The sequence below is a fragment of the Cinclus cinclus genome, chromosome 15 (genome assembly GCF_963662255.1).
Source record: "Cinclus cinclus chromosome 15, bCinCin1.1, whole genome shotgun sequence".
In the NCBI taxonomy this organism is placed as follows: domain Eukaryota; kingdom Metazoa; phylum Chordata; class Aves; order Passeriformes; family Cinclidae; genus Cinclus; species Cinclus cinclus.
This window is the reverse complement of record NC_085060.1, coordinates 12,800,654-12,821,998: the sequence shown is the minus strand read 5'-3', so window position 1 is coordinate 12,821,998 and position 21,345 is coordinate 12,800,654. Positions and strand designations below refer to the sequence as shown.

The 21,345-nt window shown below is 41.6% G+C and overlaps 1 protein-coding gene across 4 annotated transcripts in view; it reads right to left on the bottom strand.

The window, feature by feature from the left end:
- Window positions 1-5,162: 5,162 nt before the first annotated feature.
- Window positions 5,163-21,345, bottom strand: part of VBP1 (VHL binding protein 1) — a 39,124-nt gene continuing 22,941 nt past the window's right edge. The window contains exons 19-26 of one of the 4 annotated variants that reach the window (XM_062502913.1): window positions 20,117-20,140; window positions 19,932-19,988; window positions 19,502-19,609; window positions 9,552-9,676; window positions 8,884-8,950; window positions 8,304-8,402; window positions 6,448-6,586; window positions 5,163-5,503 (exon numbers count right to left, since the gene is read on the bottom strand). In XM_062502913.1, coding sequence (XP_062358897.1) covers window positions 5,433-5,503; window positions 6,448-6,586; window positions 8,304-8,402; window positions 8,884-8,950; window positions 9,552-9,676; window positions 19,502-19,609; window positions 19,932-19,988; window positions 20,117-20,140 — 690 coding nt within the window. In that variant the 3' untranslated portion in view covers window positions 5,163-5,432. Of the gene's footprint in view, window positions 5,504-6,447; window positions 6,587-8,303; window positions 8,403-8,883; window positions 8,951-9,551; window positions 9,677-11,656; window positions 11,728-13,662; window positions 13,734-14,581; window positions 18,937-19,501; window positions 19,610-19,931; window positions 19,989-20,116; window positions 20,141-21,345 lie in introns of those variants that run through there. The other 3 variants (XM_062502917.1, XM_062502916.1, XM_062502915.1) reach the window with 3 other exon arrangements.

The window sequence follows — 21,345 nt, the reverse complement described above, 5'->3', positions numbered from 1 at the left end:
GCTCCTCTAGAGAGGTGAGTGGTGATGAACTCTACTAACCAAATGTACTTTACTAAGTGAACTCGGTGTGACAGAAGGGAGAGCAACACTCCCATTGTGAACAGCCTCCCATATTGTTTTGGACACCAGGACAAACCCTGGAAAGAAATGTTCTGTTCCAAATAACGTTTCAGAACTGGGGGCTACAAACCTGAAGGAGAATGAGTGAGGGTGTGTATGGATATTGTAAGGACACAGGAAGCAGAAATGAGGGGCTGCACAACACAGGAGAGAGTATATAGAGCTGAATGGGCTCTTACACGCCAGGGTACTGTACACGTTACCTTTTAAGTAAACCTATAGTTCCCTGCTGGCTTTTGGAGCCACAGGATGGATACTCAGGCGTATGATAAACAGGCAGACAGAGAGAAAGCAGGAGGACATCTTGGTTTGTGTCAGCTATTTCTTTCCAGCAAGGTCTAAAGGCAGCACAGATACTGTTTCCTCATAAGGACAGTTCCACAGGAGAAGTTTACTGACATGGTATGCACACTTCTAAGTTTTCTTTCTTATGTTCTTCAACCTAGTTTGATAGCAAAGAATGCTTTGTGGGATTTAAAGAGGAAAATAGTAGTCATTTGATTGGTAATTAAAATTTAAATTATTCCTCCCTTAACAGTGTTTTTCTTGCTGTGCTGTACCAAGACTCTAAGTGGCAACTCTTACTGCAGTAGGGATTATTCAGTGCAATTTTTACTCATTTACTGTCTGGGTGAGTACCTTGAAAGTACCCCAGGTTCAGAGCTTTCCAGTAGAATTAAGTAATCAAGAGCATAAAGAGAGAACCATGTCCTCAGGTGTTATGTCTTAAGATTGGGGTGTTGCAGCCAGGTGGGACACACCATTTCTGTCTCAGTAATAGTACTGTGCTGACCTTACCAGCCAGGTCACAAGGAGGAATGGAAAGGAGGGAGGGAAAAAAGAAACCCAACAAAATAAGAAACTTGAAAAGCTTAACTCAGGTGCATCAGACATCCTAAAAGATTTGCTCTTAAAAGAAATTAAATAGCATTGAAAGCAACAGCTTCTATTGGTACTTTCTGCTGTTAAAGTGTAATTTTCTGTCTTGGCCTCCGTGGAAGAGAACTGGCACTGAGAAGGTGGGACACAGAGCAGGAATGTCTGAGCAGGTGGAAAGGAAAGCCTCAAGACATACTCAAGAATAAAATTTGTTTTCCTCCTGACAAAACAGGATCCATCTCAGGCTGGCCATCACGGGATGGCAGCCATGTCACAAAAGCTGTATGTAGGTGGATGTTTCCTGGGAATGCCATTCACCACTTAAAAGCTTTGCTTCTGCTGAATTTTAACCCAAGCTTTTGAAGTGCAATGGGTGACTGTGCTCCTGTAGTAAATTAGGGAAGTTCAGCCTATTCAAAGTGAACAAACAAAACTATAGTGACTTTCTTACTTGTGTTTGAAAGCTTTATACACCAAACTGCAATGGGCAGGAGGAAGGGATTAGGTAAAAGCCACAGGAAGCATCTAATATTTATTTTAGGTGTCTGAGTAGAGAAAAAAAAATTGTTCCCGCTTTTTAATCTGCCCTATCTACAGAAATACAGGTCTTGATTGCTGTTGAGTTCAGACTGTTTCTCCTTCTGAACCCATTCTCACAGTTTGCAGCAGCACATGGGCAGGTCTGTATTAAGAATAAACATGTGGTTTCCAAGGCTGCAAAACAATCCCAAATGCGCAGCAAACTCAACCCAACAATCCAAGCCCTGAACACTTTTGTTTTTGGTGTTCTAGGAACAATTTCAGCTCCTGGGCTCCGCAGAGGAGCAGCAGCACTGCACGTGCTGGGAGGGGACAGGGAAGAAATGCCAGGAAGGGGGGTGGCATTGGCCTGGTGCTTCTTGGTGAGCTTGTCACTGCTTGAATAGGCTGTGAATGTATCCTCGTGCTAAAGGCCACTCAGTAACAGGCACTTGTGGTTGAGTTGAGTGCCCTGAAGATTAAAAAAAAAGAGAAAAGTATTCCCTTTACAAAATCTGTTTCTGGGTGAGCAAAGGTGAGTGCAGGGAGCACCCCAGGACCCAGGCAGATGTCAGGGCAGAGTGTGGGGTTTGCTCAGACCAGCTCAGTGAGTTGCATTTCACAAAGGCAAGGACAGACAGTACCAAAGGGTCAGTTTCTTTGTTCTGTGGATGGAAAGTCCACCAAACAGCTACTTCAGCTTTGCAGGGGCTAGCTGGACACTAGGTGTGTCTGGCTGAGGATAGCAGCAGCCCCAGGGGCAGAGCCAGAGTGTGACATGAGGGGCAGTGAAGAGTTGGATCAGGCATTTCAGCAATAGTCAAATTCTGTAATTCCCTATATGAGAGCCTGGCCAGAGAGGAAAGATCACTTTTCATGAAACAGACAATATTTTATTTAATGGGTTTTGGACGTTCCCCTTTACTGCTCCCAGGGAGAAATTCCAGACAGCCTAAGCCAGTAAGTGCATTCAGGCCGTCAGAGTAAATCTTCAATTTAAATACAGAAGTGTTCTAATTCTAAAGAGGAACAGTACAGGAGAAAATGTACACAGTCTTAACTACTTAAAAAATTGTTATATTAAATGATAGAGAAATCATTATCTACATCTTTTTCTAATTCCTTGCATTTTCTAGACAGCTTATTAAAATATTGGAAATGTAGATTCATCTGTACAAAATTTGGAATGTTTTTTCTAAGATGATGAACTTATTGGATACGCTAAGAATTCTTTTCTAACAACTGGTTTTAATGCTTTGACTTAGAGGGACTTTGAGAAATCAGAAAGTGATACCTCTCACAGGCTAAAGGTCAGGAGCTCTTATACTCTAGGAGAAAAAAAAGCGGAAGAAAAAGCAAAAGCTAACTTTGTGGTCTCTACCACACGTTAAAAATAATCTGCATGTTAAACTGAACTTGCTCAGAACCTCCAGAATAAAAGCATACTTTACACTGTTCTCGCTTTGTTATGCACTGTAACAAAATGTGAAAATAATGCTGTATTTAGCTGTCTGTATGTGATTGAAAATATGCTTGTATTTAGCAAAATGATTACTATGTGATAATGTGAAATTCAAAACTTGTAAAGAAACTTTGGTGGTTTTGGTTTTTTCCCTTTCCCCCTGCCCCTTCTTTCTTAGTGTGTTCCCTGCTCCCTGTCCCTGCTCTGTATTCCAGCGAGGGCTGGATCCACCACTCCCAGGCACTGCCTCACAGCCACTGGACACTATTCCCTGCAGGACTTGCCTCACTCTGCAGAACCTGTCTTCTGCCCTGCTGAGAAAAACCCGACCAGCTGCTATGAGACAAAACCAGATACTGCTCCCAGCAGCTGCAGCCACTGCAGCCTTGGCCCCTCCAGGAGGCCTCTGCAGGTCTGGTGGCATGGCAGCTACAACAGCAAAGGCAGAGCAGACCTAGACAAGGATTAGTCATTGAGCTCATCTGTGAGTTTTGGAGTTATTTACCTCAGATCAAACACACAAATGCCAAACCCCAATATATGATGGACACAGCTATCTCCCATCCCCCAGGACCCAGACACCTTTGAACACAGGAGCCATTTCAGCTCCAAGGCTGTCACCAGCCCCTCTGACACACAGCAGCAGGTTCCCAGCAGTGGCATATGGTGGGGTTGATTTTGCTCGGTTCTGCTTTTGCTGTGCAAAAATGCTTAACTGGTCGTTTAGTTGTGCACAACAAAGGCAGGCAATTGCTGCCTTAGGACCAGCCAGGGGTTGGGGGGGAGGGGAGGAAAGCACAGCCTGTTGGGATCTCATTAATCCAAACTGAAGAAAAAACTGTAAGAGAAATCAGGCTGTGTTTGCAGCTGCTTTTCCATCATTGCTGATGCTAAAGAAAATGGAAAGCAGCAGCCTGCCCAGCCCCACATCCTGCTGCTGTAGCAGATACCTGCTGGAGAATACAGAGGAGCTCCACGTTCCTCTGCTGCAGCCAGACACTGAAACAAACAGCACAGCCCTGGGGAAGGATGAGTCCAGGCACTTACTGGAGACCAGTGCTAAGGATTTACCTACTCTCTGCCCTTCCCTGCAGCTCACTTTTGACTGGCACAGTGCTGATGAATCACTTGCTTTCAATCACCAACTCATGCTGACTCACACTCCCCCTTTCATTCACGCCAGGATCCAGCAGCCACACTTTTCAAAGTCTGCTGCTTCCATGGAATTTTTCACCCCCCCACCCAGTTAAGGGAGGGAAACATTAATAGAAGATCACACATCACATGCATGACTTTCACACAAAGAAAGATGCACAAAAACAGCTGTTTTCCACAACTGTTTAGGTTTTACTATTTTAATATCATGAAATAAAAGTACAAAAAATTTACAGGTATATTGTTTCTTACGTGAAGATTGAATAGTTAACACCTGCATTTATTTTGCAGTGGAACCTGTACTCTCAGTCACAGAATGTGATTATTAGCCACTGATATCACCACTGAGCATTTAATTTTAGAAAGAAACTGCAAAGGTAAGAGGCAACAATCTCGCAAGGCTTCATAAGGACCAAAAAAATACTCCAACTGTACTACCAGAAGTCATGTTCCAGTCAACCATTCGGATTTAACCCAGATTTCACCACCTGGAAGCTGTGTTCAGACATTTGAACCGGACATCTGGGCCAAGGGGGTGGAAATGGGAGGCTCTCACAAGCTGTGGGCTCTTGGGTCCTTGTTCAGCGCATTTGGCGAAACAACCAATATATGCACACGTGTGAGAAACAAGGGGTGAGACCTGCAGGCTTGACATCCCCTGCACCGAGTGCTCACTCCCTTCCCACTGCTCTCTGAGGACAAATCACAAACTGCTGCATGTCAAGTGCTGCGAGCTCAGTAACAGGCAGTAAGCTAACCCAGAGTTACTAGAAGTTTATCCAAAATGGATATCCAGGAATGCCTGCAGACTGGTGCTGCCATTAACTGACTGAAACAAACCCCAAGATTCCACTCTATTTTTCGTTGTTTCCTAGAGCATTACAGTTGCACATCTTCCCAGCCCAAGTCAGAGTTAACTTCATCAGTTGTACGGAGACGAAAAAAAACACAAAACCCTGCATTGCCTTAGCCTGTGAACATGTCAGGGTCCATTTCCTACATACCCCTCAGCTTTTCAGACAGGCTTTCAGGTAGAAATTTATTTATGACAGACTCGTCTGATCAAAATACTACATCCTTTGCTGTACTGTGTGGTGCCTTTTCAAATAATTAATTTCATGAAGCATGCATGAAACCAAATTTTGAGTTTACAAATAAATAAAATGGTGCTCACCATTAGTTTTTATATATTTTACTATTTACTGAAATGCTGAAAGTAACTCAGTCCTGAATGAAGTTTGGGGGTGTTTAAATAAAAAATACTTGGAAATTGAAACCACATTTAAAATTGGAAAAACTATGCTTTGTTTTTGGAAGGGTCTTGCTTGTTTCTTCTCTTTACATCCCAATTATAAACTCTAGCCATATCTGAGGATGTGGAATTAAGGAAACAGTTCATGCTATCAGAAAAGAGAGGGGAAAAAAAAGATTTTTAAAAAAGGAGAAAAAGCAGATTACAGAGTTGGCAACTTAGTTACAACAGCCAGTACAGAAACCATTTCATGAAAGGGCTGACTTGGTGCAAAGCTTCAGCTTTCAGAACACTGGTAGCTGTTGGTAACTGCAGTATTTATATATTACTTTCAAAGCCTCCAAAAAGAGATTGCACAGAAATGCAATTTTAGTTTTTCCTAACTCTTTGCTGATTTCTGTCAAGCTGCTTGTGTCAGCTGTATTTGCCTCTTTCAGGTATCCCAAACTCCTGCAGCACTAAGACAGCTCAAGTGTCAACTTGAAAGAAGTAGTTGTGCTTTCATTAAACTAAATCTAATGCTTTAGTTAATGGCTACACTCATTACAATAGTTTTTAACTAGGAAGTATAAAAAATAAGCCCACATACCCAGGACATGGTTCATGACAGTATAAAGAAATTTAAAAAACACTGAGCACAGCCCAAGCCAGTGCCAAGTTTGCTGCAGCACAGCTTGTGCTGCTTGGAGGCAGCTGCAAAGAGTGTCATGGGCAACAAGGAACAATATTCATATGTTCTAGAGGAAGGCTCACTGTGCTTTAAGGTGGTAACCTGGGCATCAATCCACACTTCCAACTCACTCTGCAGTCAGTCTGGATTGCAACCACTGCAGCAGATTTCATCAGGACACAAACACAAGTTTTGTTGCCTCTCACACACCAACCTCCAACTCAGCCCTGCAAACACAGTATTCCATTTCATTGCTAGGACAGTAAAGTTCACAGGTGCTACAGAATTTTGAGGCAGCCAGTCTAAGATAAAAGCACACCAGAAAGTTGGTCGTTACCTGGATGTTGGCTTTCACATACATCTCCTCCCTCACATTAATGAAAAGGATACTGACTTCTGTAGTGGTGAACTGATCTCTGAGAAAATCCAGGTCTTCCTCTAGAAGATCGAGGTTTTTTGTGGCTGTTGACAAATTCTTCTCTAAAAGAGCCTGAGCTTCATCAATATCATATTCAAGCATCACATTGGCCTAAAAAAGAAAGACTGGTAAAAGCTCCTACTCTTTCATTGTAAGGACTAAGCCACACTTAAGTGTATTTTTAGGCTGTTGTTCGTAACTGATCACATTAGTAACAGACTTCTGACAGACCAAGACAAGATCCAGGACAGGCAATGTCCAAATCCTCTTGAGGCCTCCACCCCTTCAGTAACTGACTAATAAATCTCCCTAGTGACGTAAGTTCTCTTCCTATAGCTAAGCAAGGAGGGATTTCTTCCCCTGGGGATCACATCCAGCCTTTCAGGTATTAGCATCTCATCCTCACAGTATCTGAAAAGTGAGAGACCTTGTATTTCTTAGCAGCACCTTTCAGGTGCCACACAACTCTAGAAACAGTTTTTGCTGGATTCAAGATAAATCTCAGGCTCTGTGTGGAATGCTGACAAACAGCTAGCACTGTCAGTAACAAGAGCTACTACAGGTATTAAAAGATATCACAGGTGTAAAAGTCCTCTCTGAAGCTGTGGTGCTGGTTTTTAATCCACACGTGGTTGTTTCAGGAAGAAGCTACCACAGAACAAGATAAAAGAGCAGTATCAGGTGGAAATGCACCAGTGAAGCTTTGTCCTATTCAAGAACTGTACCCTGAAGAGAGCCACAGTCTGTGACTGACAGCATTCCACAGAGGGCTGGCTACACTGAGCTGCCAGAGCTAGGTAAGTTGCTCTTTAAAGCAAATGGAGGGGGGAGGTCCCCAGTAACAGTGAAATACATGCACAGCCCAACACAGACTGTAGGCAACAAGCAGGAGAAAGGCAGAAGGCCAAGAACACCTAAATAAAATGAATTGTGCATGACATTTCATTATAGCTTCTAAGTGTGAACTGTCAGTAAGATGAACCTTCTCTGATGTTCTGTTAGAAAAATAAACCTGGGATGCTCCATAAAATTCAGTGTTTATGAATTCTGAAGACAGCCTCCTAATAACAACAGGTATCAGAAATTGTTTTTCTTTTTATGATAGAAGTAGGAAAGGTTAGTCTCGACTGTTCATGTGTCAACAGTGTTTCTGTCCTAACCAAAAGGTTTTGTTTGGCAGCCAACACTGGGATTTAGGAATAACCATGATTTAAAAGTCTCAAAATAAGCATCAGCAGGTTAATCTCCACATATAATGAAGCCTCTAAATACAAAATACTCCAACCTGATATTGCTTAAGCACTTAGCAATCTGGGTTGTGAATGCTGATCCCACCAGGCTTTAGTGCAAAGTCCACTGTAAATGCTGGCAGATACCTGTGAGCAACAGAAATCCCATCTTTCCCTAGAAAGGTGCATGAAAAGGGAAAGCAAGATGCTGAATACAAATAACACAGAAAAGATGGGAAGCCAAACTAAGTTATTTTGCTGGGCACATTCCCATGCCAGGCATTGCTGGATGTTAATTTGAACCAAAAAGTGACAGAAATTGTAAGGGAAACACAAACAAACTTTTTGGAAAGAACAATCCAGCAAAAAGACAATTCTCTGCAGTTTTATTGTTCAGGAACCAAATAAAATGGAACAAGAAATCTTCACTAACACACTGAAGTTGCCTGGTTAGATGCACTCTGCTGCCAGGGCGCAGTGCCACCATGCCATCAACAGAATCATGCCCCCTACAACCAGGGGAAACAGAAACCAAAACTCTTTCACAAGCCTTTTCTAAGTTATTGAAACACTTTCAGAGGAAGTTCCATTTTACTTACCCCCAACCACAAACAAACTTTATCTGTAGGTGGAACTGAAGCTTTGCAGTAGAGATTATCAGCCAATAAAAATCTGGTTTCCATTGGATGTGTAGAATCCTTAAGACAAATGATAAAACTTACAATTGCTATTTTCACTGGAAACACGTTGATGACATAAAACTTAGAATAAAGAGCACACTTTTCTGCTTTCTGCCATGGATACAGTATTAACTTGCATGGAATTCTATATAACTGTACTTCAACCTTAAAGCTAGAGCTCCAAGAATAAAGCATTTTTAAAAGACATATTTAAAAGCAATACAGATATCTCTATAAAGATTTCTATAATCTCTATAAAGAATGGAGATGAAGTCAAAGCTTAGCTGCAATCTATATACTATTAAAAATACAAATGTTTGCAGTACAAACATTAACTTTTTGAACTAGCTTTCAGAAAGTACTACATACCTTTAAAAAAAATTCTGTTATTTATAAAGGCATATTAAGTGTGCTCTCCAAAACATTTCTTGCAATGTGTTCTGTTAGGGTGGAAAGGTAGTTAGCTTTTCATACTCATTAGATATTCAAAATAATTTACCTTTTTCTTCTGCATGTGTTTTAAAATTTCTAATGTCTGTTTAATTTCAGGAATCTGACTTTTTAGCCTGTGAATTAACAACAGTCATAATTTATTATTTTACAGAGACACAATGTTTCCTAAACAAGTGATCAGTTTTATTAATACAGTCCACCCTCCACTTAAAAAACTTGTTAGCAGCTTTTTCCAGCTTACAAATGCAGGTTTGAAAGACATGGCATGTAAAGGCAGCTCAGCTCCAGCTTCACCTGCCCCTCACCACACCAAGGCTCACTGGCATTGGAAGCACAGCAATCCATTCAGCCTTCACATCAGAACAACACACAGTAACAGTAACAGACCCCCTTTTACTAAAATGGTACATTTTGCATATGTGTAATCTCCCAGAGCACAGGGAAACCTCACAGAAATATAGGATGAAACCACTTCAAGTAAAACAGAACAAGTGTTTCTTCTGAGGTTCACAGACTATTCTGACAGTGAGTGCCACAGGACTCTGCACTGTTTAAGCAAAAGCTCTCCAGAGGTGAGGGCATCACTCTCCCCAACAGCCCTGGCAGAGGCACTGGGATCCCCAGTGGCCTTCATGGCCACTAGACTTACTATTTAAAAAAAAACCCACAGAACTGTGCTAAACATTTCCCAATTCTGCAAAAATTACAACTTACCTCCTCTTCTTTTGAGCAAGATTAAGTTCCAGAAATTTATACTTCTGATACTGCTCATCCAACTTCTTAAGAACTACATCTGCTGTCTCATTTCCAGGCTGTTTCATAAAAGAATCTACATCTTCCTTTAAGGGGAGAAAGAAACCCTCAGTGTTACAAGAGTTTTATGGAAATCCTAGACATAGACATGGTATCATCTTACTTTAGTTTCATATAGACCGGGTTTGAAATGTAAACAGACATTTTTCTGGACTGGAGTACAAAAGCATTTTGTTTCTTTTCTTAGTCATCTCTTCATTTTCCCCCCTCATGGCTTTTTTTGGTAGGGAACTAAGGGATAGGTGCAAGGATTACTTCATAACCACATTCATGGGTACATGGTTAGTGGTACTTTCAGTCCTGGCTGACAAGGACTGTCAAGTGACACCTTACAGGGGTAGGTATCCATGGAGCATGGCTAAAACCTGCATTTCCTACCTCTGAAGCAGGGATAATGACTCTCTGTTGCTAACCAGACTATGAACTTTTTTTGCATAAAACTGATGAAGGAGAAGAGGAGCCTGATCATGCATGTTGTGGCAGAGAAATATGCAAAGGGGGGAAAACTGAGGTATCTGCTCAGACAGGCACTATGGAAGTGAACAGCCTGGCTTCAAAAGCTCCTTCTATAGTTAGGAAGCCACAGAAACCTCTAGAGAACAACTCCAGCCAGTCCTACCATCAACTGACCGTGAGAGCCACAGGACTGGCAGGAAAAGCTGCCAGAGAAGAAAGGCCTGAGCTGGCAAGGATGTCAGCCTTGGCATGTGCCTCCTTCAGAATGCCAGGAAGCAGCTCATGTGCTGGGGGACAATGTTCCCAGCTTCTGAAAGGTACATCAGAAGCCAGAGATCAACCACATGTTTCTGGCCTCGCCATTTACACATATAATTCCAGATGACCCCACTCCCCACTGAGGCAATTCTGCCCTTGTCTACACAAGTAAAACCTCAGTAAAACTTGATGGAAGCCCTACCACAGGCCTCTTCGGCTCCTCCTTTTGAACTTGGTATCTCCATTCTAGAAGTTTCACACCAGAAAAAGACTAATATGTTACTAAAGTGATATCAGACATAGAGCTGCTACCCCTCGCTACAATGCCTTAACTCCCTTAGCTAAAGAAACTTACTGGTAAGAAGTCCCTGCCTTCCTCATCATTAAGGAAATCTGTAGCAGAACATGAACTCCACAACCTGCAGCAGGCAACACTGTCCAGGTGGTAGATCCAAATTCAAGAGACCACACCTCAGACTGCCTGAAAAATGTCTTGAGCTACCTCACAGTCCAGGAAGCATTCCTGCCTCTAGATAAAGCTCCTAGAGAAGCCTTCAACAAAGAAAAAAAAATGTTTAGGTTTGGGAAAGTGTTCTTGAACTGAGGCCTGAGGATACCGTGAAATGACACTCCCATTTGTGGAAGCAGCTCTGCTCATTTAAACCACCTAGGGCAGAAAGCAAAAGCAAGTGAACAGCAGCTCCCCCATCCTGCCTGGCATCCAGCTCTGCCTCAGCTCCCCTCTGTCTGTGCACATGGACAGGACACAATCCATGTCCTCCTGAAGCAAAGATGCTGAGAAGTGAATCCAGAAGTAAATCCAGGCCCCGTATATAGTGGTGATCTCCTTCCACTACACAATGTCCCAGTTCAAGGCAAGCTCAGATTTACCCCCAGGGTTTTCCAGCTGAGGCTTCCAAGCCTGCTGGTCAGACTCTTGTCCCATCTCCCCATCTGCAAGGCTGAGGCACAGTCACTTCTTTAGGCTTGACCAGAACAGCTCTGAGGCACAGCTGGCTGTCAAAGCCACTAGGATCCCCACTTTGTGGTATATTCCACAGCAACTCCACTGCAGAATTCTTGAAACTTACAGGTTCTGCAAAGACCTGCCAAAACTCATCTATATCTCTTTAGGAAGAAAATTCACTGGTAAAACATAATTTTGTAAAATTCACACCAAGCCACAGGAATGTTCTGTAGAAGCCCTGAAATGCAGCAGGACAGCACATTCCCATGTGTCCCTACGGTTCTCTTCTGAGTGATGACCCAAATAAAGAGCTGCAGGCACTCACTCTGCAGAGAGCTTCATCATCTGGGGCCATGACAAGAGACACGTATTTGCAGACCTGCATCATCACACCTGCTGAAGAAGGCAGAACAAAGAAGGCATTTTATTTGGAAATGTCTGGGCAACAGCTCAAAACCACCGCAGCTTAAAGTTCTGTCTGGAGAGTCTGTTATCTAGTAAAACCCTGTGTCCTCACAATACTTACTCTGAGTGCTCAACATCACTTGAAACCTGGAGCGGGACAGGAGTCCACAGAACAACTGCCTCAGAGAAGACAAGAGCCATAAATTGTGTGAAGAGCCTCTACTGAACCAAGACACTTACAGAAAACATCTCTGATGACAAGATTCACAGTAAGACTGCCCATGCAGCGTGTGGGGAGGATATGCCAAGCAAGAGATCAGCAAGTCTTTAGATGTTTTTGAAATAGAAACCTATTTTCTGAAATTAAAATGCTCTAGTAAAACCTACCCTCAAGACAGGAGAGCAGAATAGCATTACAACTTCTCAGTGCAGGCTCATTGTGAATAAAAGGAGAAAGTCTATCTTAACATCTACATCCAAGTAGCCTATGATCACCATCAAAGATCTCTTCTGCACACATGTGCATTTGACAAGAACACCTCTCAAAACTGAGAATTAGGAAGCTTCCAAGATGTTTAGATGCAGAGGTTATGAAGATCCATAAGGTAACAAAGAGCTGAAGAGAAGCACAGGACTAAGGCACAGCCCCAGAACTCTTGGAGCCACATGATACAGCATGCAAGATACATCAGACACAGGTACTGAAAGGAAACTACATGGAACCAAACACAACAGCTACAAAGGCTGCCACCAGCATGGGATGAGGGATGTAACAGATGCCCTTAAAGTATTTCCTCAGGCTGTTTACATCCTGCTTCCTGCCAGGGTGGCCACCTGCACTGCAGAGTCAGCACAGACCACAAGTTGTCCTCTGTCAGTATCAGTGAGGTCTCACAGGACAGCTAAAGACATGGCCCTTCCCTTTCATCTATGCTGGTCTCCCATGAAGTATGGAATTTAGCTGGAAGCAGCAATGGTTTTCCAGCCCAGTAAGGATTTGCCAGATCCTAATTATTAAAAAGCCTTAAAGGAGAAACTGGATCACTGAAAGTAAATGCACTGTACCTGTCTGATCAGGCCCTATGCCCAGACAAAAACACATCAGCAGTACAAGCACTACATTTAGAAACACGGAAATTCAAGACAAACTAATTTATTTCTATAAGAGCAATTGTATCAGATGGGGCAGACATACAACACTTCCCAAGATTACCAAGACAGCCAGGTACAGCCACTCTGATCAACAGCTATCAATTAAAGGAAATAAAACGGCAATCAAGACTGTGTACCAAGAGTGAGCTCACAGCTGAAAGCGAACAGATGATTGGGAGATGATGCCACTGCATAAGTCACTGATTCCTGCTTTTGAACTGCTCAACAGAATCGTCAAATGCCCAGTACATCAGTTTTTAGAATTGGGTGAACAAGTTCGGCCTGTTTTTCAGAAGATACACATTTACCCATTTACTGGTTTTTAAAAACACATGAGTGCTTCTGAAGAGTGAAACTTCTCAGCAGTGTAAAACTTGATTAAGAGAGGAAGATGTATGGAAAGGTGCTTGGAGCACGGCCCCATTACCTGTGGAGCAGGAGCAGCAAGGCGTGCTCCGTACAGTGTGCGCTAGGAGGGCTCTCAACACGCTGCTCACTGTCCCGAGTCTGGCAGTGCAATAACACGATAGTGCTTAACGCGGGGAGCTGAGTTTCTTGTAAGGTAAAGCGCCAGGTCGGGATTGAAACAGAGCAACGCGCCCGGGAAAAGGCCCAGGACTAGAAGCCGTGAAGGGCCTCCGCCATCCGCGCCCCTCGAGGTGCCGCCTCACGGCGGCCGGGCCCAGCTGGCAGAACACAGTCCCCACTCCTCGGCCTCCCTCCCCATGAACGCCGCCTCGGGAATGCCCAGCCCCGCTCGCTAGCCCCACTCACCACGAACGCCGCCTCAGGGATGCCGAGCGGGCCGCGCCTCCCGCCCGCCGCCGCCTCACTGCCTCCGGCCGCCGCCATTTGGGAACGGACGGTGCATGCGCGGCGTGCGCCAGGACGCCGGGGCCGTGCGTCATCACGTCGGCGCCGAGCGTGCGGCGAGGCGGGGTGGGCGGGGCCGCGGCAGCCCGGGCACCGCCCATTGGCCCATGAGGATGAGGAAGGCGGGCGGGAGGGGAAGGCTCCGGCGGCGGCCTGGGCCGGCAGGAGCTGTCCGCGGCTGGTGTGCCGTGTCTCGGGAAGGATACCAGAGGTTATCCCACCCTCTGCCTGCGGAGGAAGCGCCCTTGTTTCTAAACGCAGCTGCTGTGCCTTTCCCATAGCGTAGAGGACAGTCCAAATAGAGCAAACAGGAGCAATGCCTTTAACAATTTACAGTAAACATTTCTAAAGGATCAGCGCGAATGCTTGCCCTGTGTTCACCCTCATAAGATGCCCTCGGCCCTCGCAGTCGGTTCACTGAATTGCTGAGGGAGCCCACAGCTCAGTGCTGCTTCAGCACTGACATGGAAGACGAACAAGAGCGAACTCTTAAGTAGTCCAAGCTCACAACTGAAAACGTATCCCTGAAACCTAAAGAAACAAAAATACAACTACTAAAAACCAGAACTTTCTAATTTACAAAGAAGGAGCACGTGCAGCGAGCACGCTTCCTTAGCCTGTCCGTTGCAGGCTCTCCACACTGCTGCAGTGATGATGGCTGGGGAATGAATCCAGCCCTAGGCAAACTCAACTCAGTCGCCCTGGAGCCTTCTCTTCTCCAATGTAAACGCGTGCCAATTAAGCATCCTAATTCAGCCATGTCTTATCAGCATTACAGAAAGCCTTAAGCCTGAGAACACAAAAAATGATCACATACACATACCTTGCATATGCCAAAGTTTATTTTTTTCCAAAATTTGTTTCATCAAATATGTGGATATGAGCAGTCTTTTAAAAAATGAACAATTTGCATATTAACAAATTGTGACGTTCCACAATTAAAATATCAACACAGCCAGTCTTGTGCTTAGGCTTATTTAAAAAAAAATATTCATAGAACATAAATCCTTAGAACTTTTTTCCCCAGTTTGTGGCTAGTATATTTTCCACACATTTTTATAAAATGAAGAAACTCACATAAAAGAACAGCTGTACAAGAATACATCTGAAAAAAGCAACCTAAATTATCATAGCTCCTTTTAAATAAATATCCAATAAAAGGCACAAACCTGTTATGGGGGAAAACATAACATACAAAACAAGACCTATTAAATAAATAAAAGTAGAGGTTGGGGTGAGGGGCCTCTGTTCCAGCACCTATTTTTTCATTGCTCCAAGATGAGATTCCAGCCAGACATTTGGTAAAGGATTACGCTTAATCACAAGGATACACATCTGAGATACACTGAAAGACTTGATATTACAATTCCTGTTGTAACTGTAGCAGTTACTACAATCTGTTTAAATAAATGATCATAAGAATCTGCGTAAAGTAGTGATGCAGCAATGTACAGATCAATGACAAGTTAGATACATCTTCAGAGTCATAGCAACAGGTTTTCTATACTCTATCAGTAATGTATAAATGAAATTACATATACAGTTTCCATTGCTCAAAAATAGAATCTTTTCAATGGAAATAAATGACTGATACAGTGCCTTTAGATGTCATCCTTACAATACAAACTACCCCAAACAAAGTTTTCCTTTTTATGTACAAATTAAGCACTGATCTACAGTGCATACTATTCTATTTGTAACCCCCGTCCCTGCCACACATCAAAATATCCAGCTGGGGATAGATAGACCCTGTATGCAATCTTGTAGTCAAAAGTTTTGTTGTTACTTTTGTGTGTGTGGTGTTGGCTGTTGGTTTTGGTTGTTTCTTAAACAAAAGCCCATTTGTTATTTTACCTACAAATATTCCACCACTATGTGCACAGAACAGAGATTTTTCCAGTACACATGTGCAAATTTTATTTAAAAAAAAAATCAGTAACTTCTTGTAGGCAAAGTCAAACTATATCTAGAGAACATTAGAAAACCCCAGTTATTTAGAGAGGTACATGTTCAAGTCCAAGAGGCCTCACACAATCCACCTTCCCAAAGTCCCTCAGAAGTCATCCTGTCATGTATTCCATGATGGCCTGCCTGTAGCAGCAGCAAGTCCCAACACTGAGGCTCAAGTGACCCACTACAGTACAATAATGCAAAGTATACAGCATACATCAAAGTCTTCCTCTTTGTTCAGACAAACATAGAGAGACATCTTAGTTATCAGCTTCCTGAAGCATTCAGAACATGATTCTGATCCAATGAGTTGGAAGGAAAGCCACATTTATATACACGTCTCTTCACTCATTACAGCTACTGTTGGCAGCTTCTGCAGGCTGGTACAGTCAACACTCAAGAACAACCTTGGTGTTCAAAGTGGGGGTTTTTTTTGGGATTTTTTTGTGGGGAATAGCCATAAAAGCCTTGACAGCATCCTAAGTCCTTGGTTTTCACTTCTCATGTGTGTTATTTAAACACATACTCTGCCATTTTATGTGTTCCAATACGTGCACAAGGAAGAGGTGGGCAAAGCCCAGTCCCATGCACGACTGTGCAGAGAGAAGGTACAAAGCAAACTTTGCTTCACAAGGATCAAGCTGAAAGCTGTGTTTCAAAGCATCAAAAGAAGGTAGGTTTTAAAACATACTTTGTGGCTGTTTCTCCTTTTTTAATACTAATAAATTGGTATCGGACAGCCTTGCTACAAGAAAGCAGACCAAAAGAACCATTAAAAGAGCCAAAGCAAATCAGAAGTAGTGCAAGCTATTATCCAGAACTAAATCCATTTCAGAGCCAGGTATATTCCAGATATTCAGAATGCTCTGAAAAAAAGTTATAACAAATATATACTGCTCGCCAGGTATTTATTTGCGTATTTTATTAAAATAATGTGTTATTACTTATACAACTCAGTATAAGAAAGAGACCTAACAGCTTACAGTGCTAGAAACTGCCTGCTTGCAGCACTCTCACTTCTGCCATTAATGCCCAGACATTTATAACTACATGGACTGATCTAATTTGAACACAAGACTTCTGATTACTGAATGAATCTATGGAATTCACTATTTCTTAAATAAACAGTCCCCTCAAAACAATGACCCATTCTAAATGGCATCTATTCCCTCATCATGTGGAGGGCAACTATAGGCACTGAAGAACTCATTGGCTTAAAACTGTACAATTGTTCAACCCAATAAAGGTGGATTAAAGTCTGAAGCCCTTTGTAATTCAAACTTGAACATTAAACTACCATATACTGGTCCAAATTCTTTCAAAATCAATATACATCAAGGAACACCGAGTTTTAAATTTCTGCAAGGTTTCATTATCCAGGAAATGAGCAGTTACAAATTTCAGGGGGTGGGGAGAAGAGTTTTATTTTGTTTCTTTTGTATTGATTCATTGTGCAAAGTATTTACCATAGGGTCAATAAATACTACTTTTGCCCTCTTTGGACAGAATTAAGCATTTGGAAAACTAGAAGGGTTGTTCTCACTCTAAGGAATGTGCTTAATTTAGAAGTTTTCTACAGAAGAGTTTGACAAGATTCTCAGGCTTATCTGAATTTATGGTGAGAGTGAGAGATATTTCTGCAATTACAGGCCCTCCAAAGGATAAAAGACATACTACGCTGGAGGTCTATTTATTATAACAATAGAAAACTCAGCTTTACTATGAATCATTATTAGAAGTAATTTTACAGCAGAACTTTTCATTGCATTTTGCCTCAAAACTTCTGGATGAAAGGTTCCCACTTCTATCTACTTAATTATAACAAATGGGTTTCTTTAATGGTATCACCTTTTTATCAGACAGTATAAAATACAAGATAAGGCATTTTCCCAGCCAATTTCAGTTCTGGAGGAATATTCTTAAGTACAAAATATGTCCCAGAAGTCTGTACACATCTGACCCACTGTGAACAGCAATACTTATAAATTAGTTGATTTTAAAGATTTTCCTCTCAAAAAGAGTCCAGATTTCTTAATGTAGCATTTTTACCTTGAAATTACTACAGAAGAAAAAGATTACTGCAGCATCAACAAAACAACTGTCTAAAAGTTTACACGTATTTACATGTATTTAAAAATAATTATTTCAATATTGTTTACAACTAGGTTCTTATTTCAAAAAAGAAGCACAAGGTATTCTTTACAGCTGGGTAATTTCAAAATAGTTGCCAGTTCACAAGTGTCAGCATGACTGCAAGCTTTGAGTCTTTTGACCTAATGGACTTCAGAAAGAAGAATTGGCTGTCTTGCCTCTACTGCAGTTATCAACAAGACCCTCAGACTGCTCCTGTGTGCTGTGGCAGCGACAGACACTGGCTCCCAGGGCTGCTCTTCCTGAGCCCATGTGGGAGCTGCCACCTGCAGAGAAGGTACCTATGGAAGTGCAGGTGCTGGCACCTCTTGGAGGCTGCCTGAGCTGTTCTGGAACATGCTCACTCCCCATACTCAATCACAGACTTGCAGCCTTGCAGCTGCTGGCTCTTTTTACTTAACCCTGTAATACTGACATATCAATGGAACAATTTATTATTTTTACTATATCTATCTATGCAATATGTGTCTTGTTGATTCACAGCATTTCAAACTCACATTATAAAGCTTGCAAATTACTATAAGCTATTCTAATGTGAAAAAGCTGTCTGACTTCACACAATGTTGGCCTTATGATAATGCAAGCATTGCTCTATCAGAGTATTTATTAAAACACAATTTTATTGCTCAACTTGATTCCATGTTGTGTCTTGGTTACAACAGCCACAGAATTTATGAATAAAATAAATAGCTTTGAAATTCTGTCAATTCCTAAGGTAATTCACTGATGATTAAGTTTGTAGAGCAATCATGAAACCTTCTCCTTGACTTTGAACACGATAATCCAGCATGCACCTTGAGTCAACTTCAATAAAAATACAATTTTCTGCTGAGCAGCTAAAAAACCAAAAACAATCAGGAAAAAAAAACATGACTTCACACTGCAGTGACTGTTATAAACAAGAATCTCTAAAGCATTGCAGTTCAAAATAACATTGTATTATACAGGGAATAAACAGTTGCCCTGTTCAGGAATACATCATGGAAAGATTGAAATTCAGTCTTTTCATTTTTTTTTACCAGTATTTGGTTGTTCTCACATCTTGTTGCTTTGGTGGCTCTACATAAATTGTATCTGTGAAACAAAGATTACATATTAATGCCACTCACATAGCAAATGATTTCCCAGTGTTTTACAATAAATAATCTATTTGGCTACCTTTTTACTTATAAGTTAACTCTATAGGCTTTGGCACTTGAAAAAAACCCCAAAGAATATTAAGACCTGTGTATTTGGATGACAGAAGATCATGATAATGATCGCTTGTCCATGCCTTTTTCACTCCCACATCACCTGATCCTTCCAGAAGCTTCCAATAGTGGTCTGGCCAGCATGACTAAACCAAGTATCCAGCAAATGTCATAGGGAGACCAAAACCTACATACCTTCACCACTCATTAATATTAATATTCTTAATATTCATATTCTTAATATTGAAACAGTGAGAGGTAAAAATCTGATTTTTACTTTCTTCCTTACTTCCTGCAATTTCATCACCTGAATTTGCCTCCTCACCAGCCCTTGACTGAGGAACCCCTCACTTTCACATGCAGAAATACACCAGCATTTCACAAAGCATTTGGTTGGGATGGCCAAGGTTGAAGTTTCAATGTCAACAAGATTTAAGAGCACCATTCACCTGAGTTTCAGAAACAGGTGCAAAAGGATTTGTTGGCCTCAGACCAGGTTGTGTATACATCATTGACTGGGGTGCCATCAAAGGAGCAGCTCCAACCTGAGGAGGTACCTGTGAGGAAAACAAAAACCCCACAAAAACAAATATATAAAATTCAGACTACTTCCACAAGATACATCTTTTTGCATTTTAGGTATAGTAGAAAAGAAACACACAGACACACACAGAATAAAGTCAAAGCTTTTTAAAACTGCTGTTATATCAACCTCAGAGTCACCTCTTTCAATGCAGTGTGAGAAACACACCAGATTTCACACGCTATTGCCAATACATTTAATTTGCAGGATGGCTTGAACATCATACTTTGTGGCATGAAACCCACTGATAGAGACAACTCAGTTTTCAGGAATACAAAACAAATCATGCTTCTTACCATTCCATATATAGGCACTTGAGCTGTGGTCAATGGGTATGTGATAGGAGCAGGTACCTTTAATCAAGAAAATTTTATATTTTAGATAAACTCATGCATGTTTAGTAATATATATATATAACTTTGAAAAACATGTATTTTTCAGTACTAAAAATAACCAATGTATTTACAAGAAATTGACTTACATATCCAGGATAGTGTACTCCATTCTGGCATAGCAAAAGGATAAGATAGATAATTATTTAATAGATATTCATGCTGGAAATTATAACTAAGGGATGGATTCAAGTCCAGTACCATAACTGTTTTTAACTACTCTCATTTATTAAAATAATTAAAGTGGGGGGGAAAAAAGTGCAAGGAAAGTAACATCAGTTATTATGCTTAGAAAGTTACCACTAGTACAACTTACAACAAAATTAGAAATTTTACTACACTTAGCCAGATTTGAGTATATTGCTTGCACAAGCATGTGTGTGAGAAGCTTTTAGAGGGCATGGCATGCAATACTCTTTCTGCCTCCCACTATTAGAGTAGGGCATAGAAAAGAAAGCCAAGAAAGCCAGGGACCATTCAGCTTAAGAAGTGATTAGCAACACATGTTCAGTCAGGTCGATGTTGCCCACATACTAACATCTGATGTCAGCACATATCACAATATGAAAAAAAAAAAGGAAGAGCATTTTAAGCCTTTATCAGGTTATGTTCACAGACACAGCAATGCATGTGCTTCCTAAAGCCATGCTTTGTTAAGCAGTGCTAATTACACTGAAACCCAAGTGCTGGATGAAACATTTGGCTATGGGATGGGATGCAGTGGTACATGAATTGGAGAGTTAGTTCTGAGTGCCAGAGGCCACCCAGGACACTGAGACCTTTGCAGTTCTGGGGTACACATTTGAAAGAGACTCATAGCTGAGCTAGATCTTCACATCAGTAATTGCTGGGAGTTCCAGGAAAATGCATGACCAGACACCTGGCATAAAACAGTCAAATGCTTAGACTTGATGAACACATGAAATAAAAACAGATCTTTAAATCCACAGTGATCAACGGGTACTAAGGCACCCTCTATGTTCCAGAAATAAAAATGCATCAGCACTCTAAAAACACATTCTAGAGCACCTAGAAGGGATAGAGATTGTATGGTCTCAAAAAATGTCACATAAAAGTGCAATACAACTGTGCCCTCTCATCAAATTTTTTAATCTCATTTTTGAATCCAATACTGGATTTAATACTGGATTCAACTTCTCTAATTCTGAATGAGCATAGTCACACAGGACAAGGAAAACAGGAACTAGAGGCAAAACTACGCTTAGTGCAAAATTAAGTCAGACAGCAGTCCAAAATTCACAGCAAATGTGGTAATTATCCTAGTTGTCTACGTAACTGAGATGAACATCTACTTCCC